At 32.8% G+C, this 11,562-nt stretch overlaps 2 protein-coding genes across 4 annotated transcripts; both read left to right on the forward strand.

Annotated features, from left to right (window-relative positions):
- The first annotated feature begins 771 nt into the window (after positions 1–771).
- LOC140859834 (serine/arginine-rich splicing factor SR34A-like) lies at positions 772–6,223 on the forward strand. 3 transcript variants are annotated; one of them, XM_073262420.1, is made up of 15 exons: positions 788–870; positions 962–1,020; positions 2,244–2,514; positions 2,649–2,767; positions 3,383–3,448; positions 3,629–3,703; positions 3,824–3,941; positions 4,561–4,607; positions 4,691–4,748; positions 5,003–5,052; positions 5,140–5,196; positions 5,505–5,584; positions 5,669–5,728; positions 5,831–5,879; positions 5,986–6,223. In XM_073262420.1, exons 4-15 carry the CDS (start codon positions 2,681–2,683, stop codon positions 6,004–6,006), a joined length of 768 nt encoding a protein of 255 aa, XP_073118521.1. In that variant the 5' UTR covers positions 788–870; positions 962–1,020; positions 2,244–2,514; positions 2,649–2,680; the 3' UTR covers positions 6,007–6,223. The 3 variants fall into 3 exon arrangements, with proteins under 3 accessions (XP_073118519.1, XP_073118521.1, XP_073118520.1); XM_073262418.1 differs by lacking the exon at positions 2,244–2,514 and having other exon boundaries at positions 772–870; XM_073262419.1 differs by lacking the exon at positions 2,244–2,514 and having other exon boundaries at positions 822–866.
- A 2,506-nt stretch (positions 6,224–8,729) lies between these two features.
- On the forward strand, positions 8,730–9,950 carry LOC140865154 (large ribosomal subunit protein P1-like). The gene is made up of 3 exons (XM_073269686.1): positions 8,730–8,889; positions 8,961–9,176; positions 9,710–9,950. Exons 1-3 carry the CDS (start codon positions 8,821–8,823, stop codon positions 9,761–9,763), a joined length of 339 nt encoding a protein of 112 aa, XP_073125787.1. The 5' UTR covers positions 8,730–8,820; the 3' UTR covers positions 9,764–9,950.
- The last annotated feature ends 1,612 nt before the right edge of the window (positions 9,951–11,562 follow it).

The following is an 11,562-nucleotide window of genomic DNA, read 5'->3' on the forward strand; positions in this document are numbered from 1 at the left end:
CAGTTTATTCTTAGTCATGACTCATGTTATCTTATAAAATTATTGTGTTTAAATAAACTTATAATTTTTAATTTGTTGGTCAAAAAAAATGTGGTACGTTATGTCGGAGTTTAGTTGATGATTTGATTAGTTTTCCTTATAAATATAATTTGAAATTTTAAATTAAGTTTCAGTATAACTTATGTTAATATTTTTATTAAAATAATACATTCAATAAAATTTTACATAGTTAAAATATTAAAAAATATTTTAACACAATCACCATTTATTAATATTTTTTCAAAATATAATGAGAAAATTATGTATACAAAAATCAGAATTTTAGCTAAAAAAATATTTGTTTGTTTATTTTCTATGATATCAATTTATTTATTTACAATTATTTAAATATTTTATACCTTAATATAATTTATCTAATCCTTATCGTTAAAATATATAATCTATATAATATATTAAATATTATGTACAAATAAATTTTTTAATCAAACAATTGTTATGTCTAAAATATAATATACAAATATATCTAATTAAAATTTAAAATAAAATTTGTATTTTTTGTAATAAAGGATAAATTGGATATTTTACATAAATGTTAACGAAAAATATTGAAATTGGATGAACATGTATCAATTAAACCATTAACAAAAATTTATATACCAATTTAATATTTAACTAATAATTCGTATACCAAATTAATTTTACATACAGTAAATATATCTATCACAGACTCGCAGTCTATTTCAATTTCAAATGTATATAATATGACAATGTGGAAGTGGCACGCGTAGCCCTAAACTCTCAAAAGGTTCAAACTTAAAAATCAGAATCGAGTTTGAAAATTTTATCGAAAGCGCCGCGGGTGGGGAGTAGGTATCAACCCCTCTCAATTGAAGAATGCTGAATTGTTCTATGTACACAACTCGAATATCTGTACTTATTTTCGTGGATGATTATGTTTCAGTATCGAGCTCAAAGTTGAAGAAACGCTGGTGTGACGAGGCGCTCGGTGCTCGGAGAAAGGTAGGTTTTACGGGATATGAATTGGTTTCGATAACTGTGTTGTGATTGACGAGGTTTGGCCTAAATTATTCGGTTTACAAGTTGCAATTTTGACCGGAATTAGGGTGAATTAAATAGGCGTAAACTTGTCCATTTCAATCCCTCAATTCCCCTAGATCTGGGTTTTAAGGAGGAAATAGAAGAAAAAAAGAAAGTTCAAGTTTTCAGACCAGATATCTCGCACCATTCAATGGCGGCAAGATAACTGTTTTGGTGATAAATTATAAATATTCGGTTGTGTTTGATAAATTGGTAGGTTATGCAGGATATAAATTGGTTTTGATAACTGTGTTGTGTTTGACGAGGTATGGACTAAGTTATTTGGTTTACAAGTACTAATTTTTACTGGAATTAGGTTCAAGGTAGGTTATGCGGGATATAAATTGGCTCTGATAACTGTGTTGTATTGTACGAGGCTGAGCTGTATAGCATGTAGCCTACGATTTTAAGATATTTCCATATGCTTTCATCTTCTGCATATTGAACCACATTTTGTTTTTCACTGAACTGTTTCAAGTAGCCAAAAATATGTCTTGCTAGCATGAAACTGCTGCTGTCAAAAGAGTTTACATTCGAGATCAGTTTAATCGAACAGTATTTTATTAATCTTGAACTCCTGAGCTTTTATAGAGCGTCTATTGAGTTCATGGCTTGGGTTCGACCTCAAGTAGCATGAATCTTCCATCAATCTTTCTTTAAAGCTAGCGCCATAGAAAAACTGATGTATGATATAATGAAAACAATGCCAAATATCTAAAAACCGAAAAATGTCATTTTAGTACATTGAAGTTTTCCTACAATCAACAGAATGAAGTCCCATATTGTCAACTATACCTTTTTGCTACATCTATCTACGTGTTGATGGCAACGTAGAAGCTAAATTGTGATCCGGTATTATCTGGCTCGCTTGCAAGGCAAACTAACGAATGTGCTTCCCGACCATATGCCTGTCCATGTGCATTTTTCTGGTCAAACTTGATTTGTTAAGGTATACTACATATATTTAAATTTACCATCTGTATAAAACATGCCAAAAAATGTCAACCTACAGTGGGCCCCTGACATTTGAATAATTTCCAACGTCATTTTGCTCTGCTATCTGAAAGAAATCTGAGTTGGTGAATACATGAGTGAGTATTTGAAAATTTCCTTATCTCATGACTCATATGCTTTGTTTGTGATAGATGTCAAGAGCATGGACAAATGTGAGGTTTGCTATCATACATAGAGGTGTAGGAAGGGAGTGGGAGAAGTCAGGGTGGAGTTTTTCATATGTTAGTATAATTGGATTTTGGAAGTTGTTGCTTGGTTTTTGAAGAGCTATTCATATGCAAATATTTAAAGTGGATGAGGAGATCATATATTAATTCAATATAACCCTAGCTTTGGATCATCTTGGAGCACATGAGCGATGCAGCTTGTGGAGCACCACACACTTCAAGGATTGTTCTCTTGGTCTGCTTCATAAGTTTTGTCCTCTGATTATTTGTCAAATTTCTATCATATATGAAAGATTTTATATTATTTTATCTAGCATCATCTTTTTCCTTCAAATAGGTGTCCTATTTATGATTAATTTTTATATGCAGCATTGCTTTGACATTTAAGACAAGGACCAATAATGAGTGGTCGGTACTCTCGCATGATTTATGTTGGCAACCTTCCTGCTGATATTAGAGAATCGGAAGTTGAAGACATCTTTTACAAGGTCCGATTAAATATTCCATATCTCCTTTCTACACCACTTTAGGGTTTTGCAGTCTCGTTTAGGGTCCAATTATCCTCTGGTTTTATTTTTCTGTATCAAATTCAAGATCCAGGTTTACTTTGTGTTTTTTAGTTAGCGAAGTCTTTTAATTCTTTATGCTGTCTAGCTCGCAAAACCATCCGCCCAGTGGCGAACTCCCCACATTCACTTCCTCTGTGAAGTATCTTTGTCAGAAATGTTTTGAACAGTGATAATTTAGATTCTTCAGCAATAATACCTCTCGGATATTTTTGACTGCAATTTTACTCTGTAATTCGCCTGCCAGTTCATGTGGAATTGTTTATGATTACTCATCTTCTTTTTCGTGATGTGATATTTAGTTGTTGAGGGTTAGTAATTAGGAAGGTAAAAAATTGAAGTTCAACACTCTTGTGAATCTATCTTGTGTTGCTGGCAAACATTTTTGGAGATGCCCATTTATAGTATGTGACTTCATAATGCATGTTTATTTTCTATTTGCTGGTCTTAACTTGGAGCTGTCTGGTTCTGCCTTATTTGTTTGCTGAATTGCGCACTTGATATCATTGCTTTGCTGTTACCTGTTCCCTCCTGCAGTATGGTCGCATATTGGACATTGAATTGAAGATTCCGCCTCGTCCTCCTTGTTATTGCTTTGTGGAGGTAGTTTTCACATTAGTGCATTGTAGTTTTCTATGAGAAAATAAAACCTTTACCATGATGTGAATAGATGCATAAAACAAGCACGCTATGTACCTTAATGCTATCATGTTTTTTATTTATTTCTGTGTAACTTAACGATATAAATTGTTATCTGGCAAATTTTATCATTTCTTTTTTTAGTTTGAGAATTCACGGGATGCGGAAGATGCTATCAGGGGAAGAGATGGCTATAACTTTGATGGTTGTCGTTTAAGGGTAAGTTCAGCCAACTAAAATTTGATGTGCTTTGTATGAGACTTGTTTTTTTGGTTGTCCGAATGTCGTTAGGATGGTTCCCATCTTTTCTGCCTAAATGTTTTTTACCACTCAATTTAGGTTGAGCTTGCACATGGTGGTAGAGGTCCACCATCTTCAAGTGATCGTCGTGGCGGTTATCGTGGGAGCAATGGGGCTGGAAGTCGATATGGAGTTTCCCGCCATTCAGAATATCGAGGTGCTGCCCAAATATATTTGAAAGTGCTTTTGAGTAGGGATGTAAACGAGCCGAACCGAGCCGAGCTTTTGAATGTTCAAGCTCGGTTCATTTATAAACGAGCCGAGCCCGAGCTTATTTAACGAATATATTCATGGATCACGAGCTTATTCGAGCTTTTATCGAGCCTAAAACGAGCTTAATATATTTAAACTATAAATTTAATTATTCATTAAATTAATTAAAAATTAAATTATATATTTGAAAAAATTATAATATTATTATTAAAATTTGTAATTTTATTCTAATAAATTATTTTTTATAGATTTTTCAATATTTTTCATAAGTAAAGTGTAAATTTATAAATTAAATATCAATACTATTATTTTTTCGTCTAAGAGATGACTTACGAGCTTGTTAACGAGCTAACGAGCCGAATATTGTAAAGCTCGAGCTTGGTTCGTTTGCCTTAACGAACCTCATTAAACGAGCTCGAACGAGCTTTTAACGAGCCGAGACCCGAACAGTAACTGTTCGTCTCATTTACATCCCTACTTTTGAGCTTGGCTGCACTTCAATATTTTCTTTTTGTTGCATAATTTATTCGCTCCTTATGTATGGTTGTGATTTTATGCTGAAGTTATTATCCGGGGACTTCCTTCTTCGGCCTCCTGGCAAGATTTGAAGGTTGGTTGATTATCACCTAACTTTGTAAGCTCTAAGTTTATGTCTTTGCCATTATTGTGTTATTTACTTGTGTAACATTTCAGGATCATATGAGAAAAGCAGGGGATGTCTGTTTTGCTGAAGTTTATCGTGACGGAGAAGGTGTTGCATTTTCATATTTGTAATTTTATATATGGCTGATTACTTTTGTGCTTGTAATTTATCGATTGTTACAAGTCATACACTTGTTTTTGTCATTCATTTTTTTCCTTCTCCATCCCATGATTTTGAGGTTTGTTGAACATTGAATTTTTACCTTTTGGTGATGAATCACGGTCAACTTTTGCACATTTGTTGTCTGAATCAGTAGCAAATTCTGAACTTTTTTTGGGCACTGAAATCTTCCATTCAAACAGGAACTTATGGCCTTGTTGATTATACTAATCATGAGGACTTGAAATATGCTGTAAGTAAATGGTATACATTTGCTGTAGAATTGGTTATGCTTTTGGGGTTTGCCATTTGATAATATCCGAAGCATTTGATCAATCAGGTTCGGAAACTTGATGACACTGAGTTCAGAAATCCTTGGACTAGAACTTATATACGGGTATCGTCTTTGATCGATCTCTCCTTCCCCTCTCTTGGTTTTTTGTTTTTTGCCTTCAAAATTTTTTTAAAAAACTTGTGACTGACCTTAAAATTTAATATATCGCCTTTTGGTTCTCGCCTATGCTTGCAAATTTGCTTGGATCTTAAGTGCAAGACATGACAAAATAAAGGAATTCCACCACTTGCTTTTAGAGAATATGGGGAATTTAAATTTCTTTGATGTCTTTGTAAATACCATACTGCTAAAAACCATGAGGTCTAGTTTTTTTTATTTGGACGTGTGCCTGGATTCGCCATTGACTTTAGGTAAAGGAATACAAGGGCAGTCCAGCAAGAAGCCGAAGCAGGAGTCTCAGTAGAAGCAGAAGCCCCAAGAGGAAGAGAAGGTAATTCTTGCATCATGTATATTCTTATTTTGAGCTCTATGTGCACTTCTAATTGTATTAATCACCGGACTCTTTTTCATGCAGCAAATCACCGGAGAAATCTGCTTCAAGATCACCATCTGCATCTCCAGTTAAAGCTTCCAGGTACGAGGAACCAGATTTTTCACTGTCTTATCACACTTGTCCTCTATCATCAATCCGATGGACCATCTTCAACAATTTTTCGCTCTTTGCCCAAATATGCAGGCCAAAGTCACAATCAAGGTCAAGGTCAAGATCTGCATCCCCTCGCCAGGTAACACCTCGTGAAACTAAGATAATCGATAAGGAAATTAATAAAGATATAAGAACTTCAGTGCGTCACATTTGTTTCAAGTTTTATGATAATGGTTTTGTTGCAGGCTAGGTCAGGCAGTACTTGATTTCGGATTCACCCAGAGCGAACTTGCCATAGCCTTTGCCTCATGGGATTCTTCCAGCATGACAGACGCAACTTTTAATGTGATGATGGATACTTAAATTTTGAACTTGGTATGTTGATTTTTGGCATGGTGGATCTAATCGTGACTCTTGAAATTTCCAAATGGTCTGTACTAATCCCTAACTAAGATTTAGTCATTGCTATACTTGCTTTCGGTACATTCTCACCCCTTCCTTGCTATGTGCGTTTCGACCAAAGATCTAAAATGCTCAGGTAAAAAAAAAAAAAAGAAAAAAAAAGAAGAAAATCTATCGGATAGGGATTCTAAGTTATTTAAGCATCACTCGATCCGGGGCACCAAAATTTTTGCAGTTAGTTTTAAATTCCAAACGTTTGAATTAGTCGAGGTGTCTTGAGAGTTATCTACGTATGAGATTTTTATATCGTCAAGGAAAATTGAAGTTGAAATATACAAAATAAGTGTAATGAGTATTTTACGTCATATCGAAATGAAATACTCCTTTCGTCTCATTTGTTTATGCTTGTATGTATTTTCATATTAAGAAAGTGTTCGTGTTTGTTAATTGTTAGGCGTAAATTTTATAAAATAATTTTTTATTTTGTTTTTATTAATGAGATTCTAATATAGTAAAAAAAAATTATGTAAATAATTAATGATATTATTTTAATAGAGGTAAATTGTAAAAGAGTTGGAAAATAACATTAAATATAAAATTGTCTTAGATAATTGAGATGGATGGAGTAAAATTAAAATCTAAATCTAAATGGCACAAAAGATTTCAAGAGTTGTATGCTCAAATAGGTCGAAATCCATAACAATCACGTTTAGGCTAAAGGCCCAAAGTCTTAGCCAAGGATCGAGCAAGGGTTTAGTTTTCTTGTTTAGAGGGTTAAAAATTTTACCCCTCGTTCACCTATTCTTTTTCTAGCAAAAGTTTTCCAGCATTTAATTTTTCTCAAAGTTTTATAAGTATTAGCTTAGGTTTTCCAAAGTTTTAGGCTATGTTTGGACGAGTATTTATAATTTTTTTTTGTACAAAATGTTCTAAAAATAATTATGAGTTTAGACATTCTATATGAATGTTTTTACAATTGAAAAAAAATGTTTTGTTTCCATCATTGTTTTTAATTCTAAAACCATAAAAAATACATCTCATTTATTCTTTAAAAATTATACTTAAGCAACATTTTTAATTTTTTGTATAAAAAAAGCGTTTTACAAAAATATTATCCAAACATACACTTATTAAATTTACAAAACACGAAAAACATTTTTAAAGTAGTTGTTCAAACATACCCTCAGTGTTTTGTTTTGGAACTTGAACGGCTTTAAATTCTAAGCTTTTATAATCTTGTCATGTTAGGAAAATTATGTGTCAAAAATTACTGATGAGAAAAATAACAAGAATTGGGAAAATGTGGGATAAATATTAGGTTAGATCATATGAGATTTTATACATAATTTTGTTTGGCAATTTTTTTGTCAAACAGCTTAAAAGTTGTCAAATAAGTTGTTTGACAGCTTATAAGCTGTTTTTGAAAAAGTAAGGGGTAGGGTATTTTTTTCAAAAAGATCTTATTTTGATAATTTATTTCATCATATTATCTTTATATATTTTATTAAATTTTCACAACGCCCTCTGTCCATTTTTTATACATAATTTATCAAATTTTTTTCTTAATTAAAATTAAAAATAGTTTTATTTTTTTAATATATGTTTAATATTTATAATAAATTTAAAACTATTTTTAAATGTATGTTACTATTTAAATTATTTTCATAGTATGTTACCCTTTTTGGTAATTTTAACAATAAAAAGATCTTATAATACCAAACACATCAACATATTTAAGTTGTTTAAATAAGTTCATCCAAACACTTTAACAACTTATTTTTAAAATAAGACCTGACAGCTTATAAGCTCCCAAAATAACTTATAAGCTCTTTGATCTTATAAGCTATTTTTAATAAGAGGGTGTTTGACTAAACTTATTAAAAAGAGCTTATAAGCTCTTAATGCTTAAAAGCTGTTTTACGAGCTTATAAGTTGTTAGAACTTATTTTAAAAATAAGTTGTTAAAGTGTTTGAGTAAACTTATTTTAAACAACTTAAAGATGTTGATATGTTTGGTATTATAAGATCTTTTTATTGTCAAAATTACCAAAAAGGATATAATTCTATGAAAATAAAATTTTGAGTTATACACATACGAAAATAGTTTTAGAATAAACATATATTAAAAAATAAAATTATTTTAATATTTTACTTTAGAAAAATTTATGTGATTTGTAATTTTTTTAAAAAATAATATTTAATATTTAATGGGTGGATGATATGATGGATATTTATGAAAATATTCAAGTATATTTTAGAGAGATAAAATATTAAAATAAGATCTTTTTGAAATAAATACCTCCCCCCTTACTTAAGCTGTTTTTAAAAATTTTTGCCAAACAAAATTTGAGATCTTTTAAGCTCTCCCAAACATCCTCTAAGTTTAGTCAAACACTCTATTAGTTGCAAAAAGTAAAGTAGTAAACACTATAATTATCCGGAAAAAAAATAAAAAAAAATCAAAATTAAGGGCAAAGGGTCAGGAAATAAAATAACAATGTAAAGAGGGTTGCATTTGAGATTTTAGAAAATCCAGGGGCCAAACGGAGTACAATCTCACATAAATTCGTCGAAAACCCTACACTCGGTAGCAAAGCAGCATTTGGCCGCCGCAGCAAAGCCTCGAGTCTCCTCTCTCCCTCCGTTTCACAGTCTGTAGCTAAAGAATCTCTCTCGCCATGTCGGTTGCAGAGCTCGCATGTACTTACGCTGCTTTGATTCTTCACGATGATGGCATATCCGTCACGGTAATGTCTTTTCTGGGTTTGTTTTGTGGTGTAATTTGTTCGGTGTGTGATCCGATTATTCTTGGTGACAGGCGGAGAAAATTGCCAAGCTGGTGGAGTCGGCGAATTTGAAGGTGGAATCCTTTTGGCCCAGTCTTTTCGCTAAGCTGTGTGAGAAGAGGAACGTCGAGGATCTAGTCTTGAACGTGGGCTCTGGTGGCGGAGGCGCCGCCGTTGCCGTGGCTGCGCCGACCGCTGGCGCTGGTGGTGGCGCCGCCGCCGCCGCTCCTGCCGCCGAGGAGAAGAAGGTAATTCTTTGCATATTATGGTAATGCTTGGATCTTGTTTTTAGTCTTGGATATTTGATATGCATCACAACTTTTCACACAATCCCGTGTCGAATTACATATGGTTGCGCTTGGATGGAAATGCAAGTGCTTGATATCAAATTTATTTAAATGTATTTTCGTGGTTCATCTCTTTTCATGTTTATAATTTTACCTAGTTTGGGATCTATTCTTTCAGTTTAATCACGAAATCATAATCGAAACCTTTGGATTTGGGATCCTTCCATCCAATCAAAATATGTTTATTTTTACCCTTAGTTCTGCAATTTGATGTAGGATAATAATGAAAGCCTGAATCTTTCCGTTATGTTCTTGAAGGACTTGCAGTTTTTGCTTTTACCCCTTTCAATTTTTTTTATTGAACCTTGTATATGATAAATGGCATATACCAAAGCATGAATGAGTTTGAGACTGATTCAAGTGTTGTTTTAAGTATTCATGTTGTGTTTTTCTTTGTTCTGACCTTTTGTGACTCATTAATCAAATATTTTCAGGAAGAGCCGAAGGAGGAGAGTGACGATGATATGGGCTTTAGTTTATTTGATTAGAAGGTGTTTCAAGAGTTGTAATGTTTTGTATTTTCAAACTTTTGATGACAACCTTTACATTGTAAGGGTTGGTGTTTTGTTTGCCCTTTTGGATGATGGTGACTTCAAGTTTAAATATTTTGAGGTTTTCTATTAATGTTTCAGCTTTTAATGCATGGAATTTCAATTAATTTATCTTGTGTTTCGATTGATGTTGTGATTTACTTCTCTACACATGGATCTAGGTGGATCATCCCCTTGCGTATTTTGTTAACTGGTTTTGTTTTCCCCATTGGTTTTTGCCCTCCCATTTTGTTCCATGTTTCTTTTAGTTATAGGGATTGAGCTAATAGTTCATTGGTTCCCCAAGTCAGTTACTATTTACAGACGTGCTTTAGCTTGTGTAAAGTGCTCAACGACCTCATGAATACTGAGATGTGTCCGAGTCCAACCCTTCTTTCTAAAACCATCGCTGACTGCTTACATGTACAAGCAATCTTGTGTTTGTGGTTAGCTATCATTGTGACATCTAGGTTGGCCTCTTGACCTTTTCTGTGTTTGGACAATTTGGGCGAATATATTTACATATTTGTGCATTATTACAAGACAGGAAGATGGCCAGTATCTTTTTGGTGATTCACAACATAGTAGGGTGTTAAAGTTCTACTTAACATGCATCGGTTCTATGGATGTTGTAAACGATCATGTCTGATGGCTGGAGTCGTTTTACGTTTAGACTTGATTTGATCCATCTTCATTGAAACAAAACATGGGGATTGAAAGGTGAGAGGCCATGCACTGACCTTGTCTACTGATATTTCCGATGTGTGTTGCCTTGCATGCTCAGCCAAGGAGAGCATGCTTGTACATTTTCATCCTTGTCTCATACTCGTCCTTTCTCTGTGCTAACCGTAGTTCAAGTCGATGCGTTGTAGTTCCCTCGTGACTCTATTCAAACTCCTGTACAATAAATATGAATCTCATGTACGTTTCTATGGGATTTATGGCTGTTCGAATGCATCTGAGCGTTTATTTGGTTCCGTTGCCCATCGGATGAACTTTGAAAATGGAATAGACGAGTTTATAAATCGTTAACTAATTCAAATGAAACTTGTACGAGATGGATTATCTTTCTTAAATTTGGTGTTTTTGGGTGTGTTCTACTTTGAAAAGAAAAGTTGGATTTATATTGATGTAGATTTAGCTTTGGATTAGGTTATACTATTCACTAATTGGTAATCGATTAACATAACAACAAAATTCAAATAGAAGAAACTTGTTGCGTTCTTGTTATCAACCAATCGGCCAAAGTTTCAATAAACCATAATCGATTTGGTTAGTTACCTAAGTAGCAAGAAGAATGTCGAGGAAAAAGGCATTTTCGTAAAAGTTGCGCTTGTTCTTGTAACATTTATAAGCATTGGTCAATCAAGTAAAATAATATCAAATAAGATAACTATACTTCTTGATTTCTCAAAATTGTTTCTATAATTTTATCTAAATTATTATTATTATCCGTTCAGATAAATTGTTACACATGATAATGATCCAACCACAATAAAATGCTCTTTCAAAAATAAAAATATAAAAAAGAAACACTACATCAGAATGCATATGTAATTTCTGCATATAATGTGAACTTTTTGAATTTTGAAAAATGGATGGTACATGGATAAATGATAAATTTATGATATAAAAGATATGTTTTTTTTAATAAAAAAATTCGAATATATTTCTAGCACCACCAATCCAAGGGTGTCAAGATTTATATATAGCAAGTTAGATCAAGATATATTAACTAGGAAATTGACGAGTAACAC

The sequence above is a fragment of the Henckelia pumila genome, chromosome 4 (genome assembly GCF_033568475.1).
Source record: "Henckelia pumila isolate YLH828 chromosome 4, ASM3356847v2, whole genome shotgun sequence".
Lineage (NCBI taxonomy): Eukaryota > Viridiplantae > Streptophyta > Magnoliopsida > Lamiales > Gesneriaceae > Henckelia > Henckelia pumila.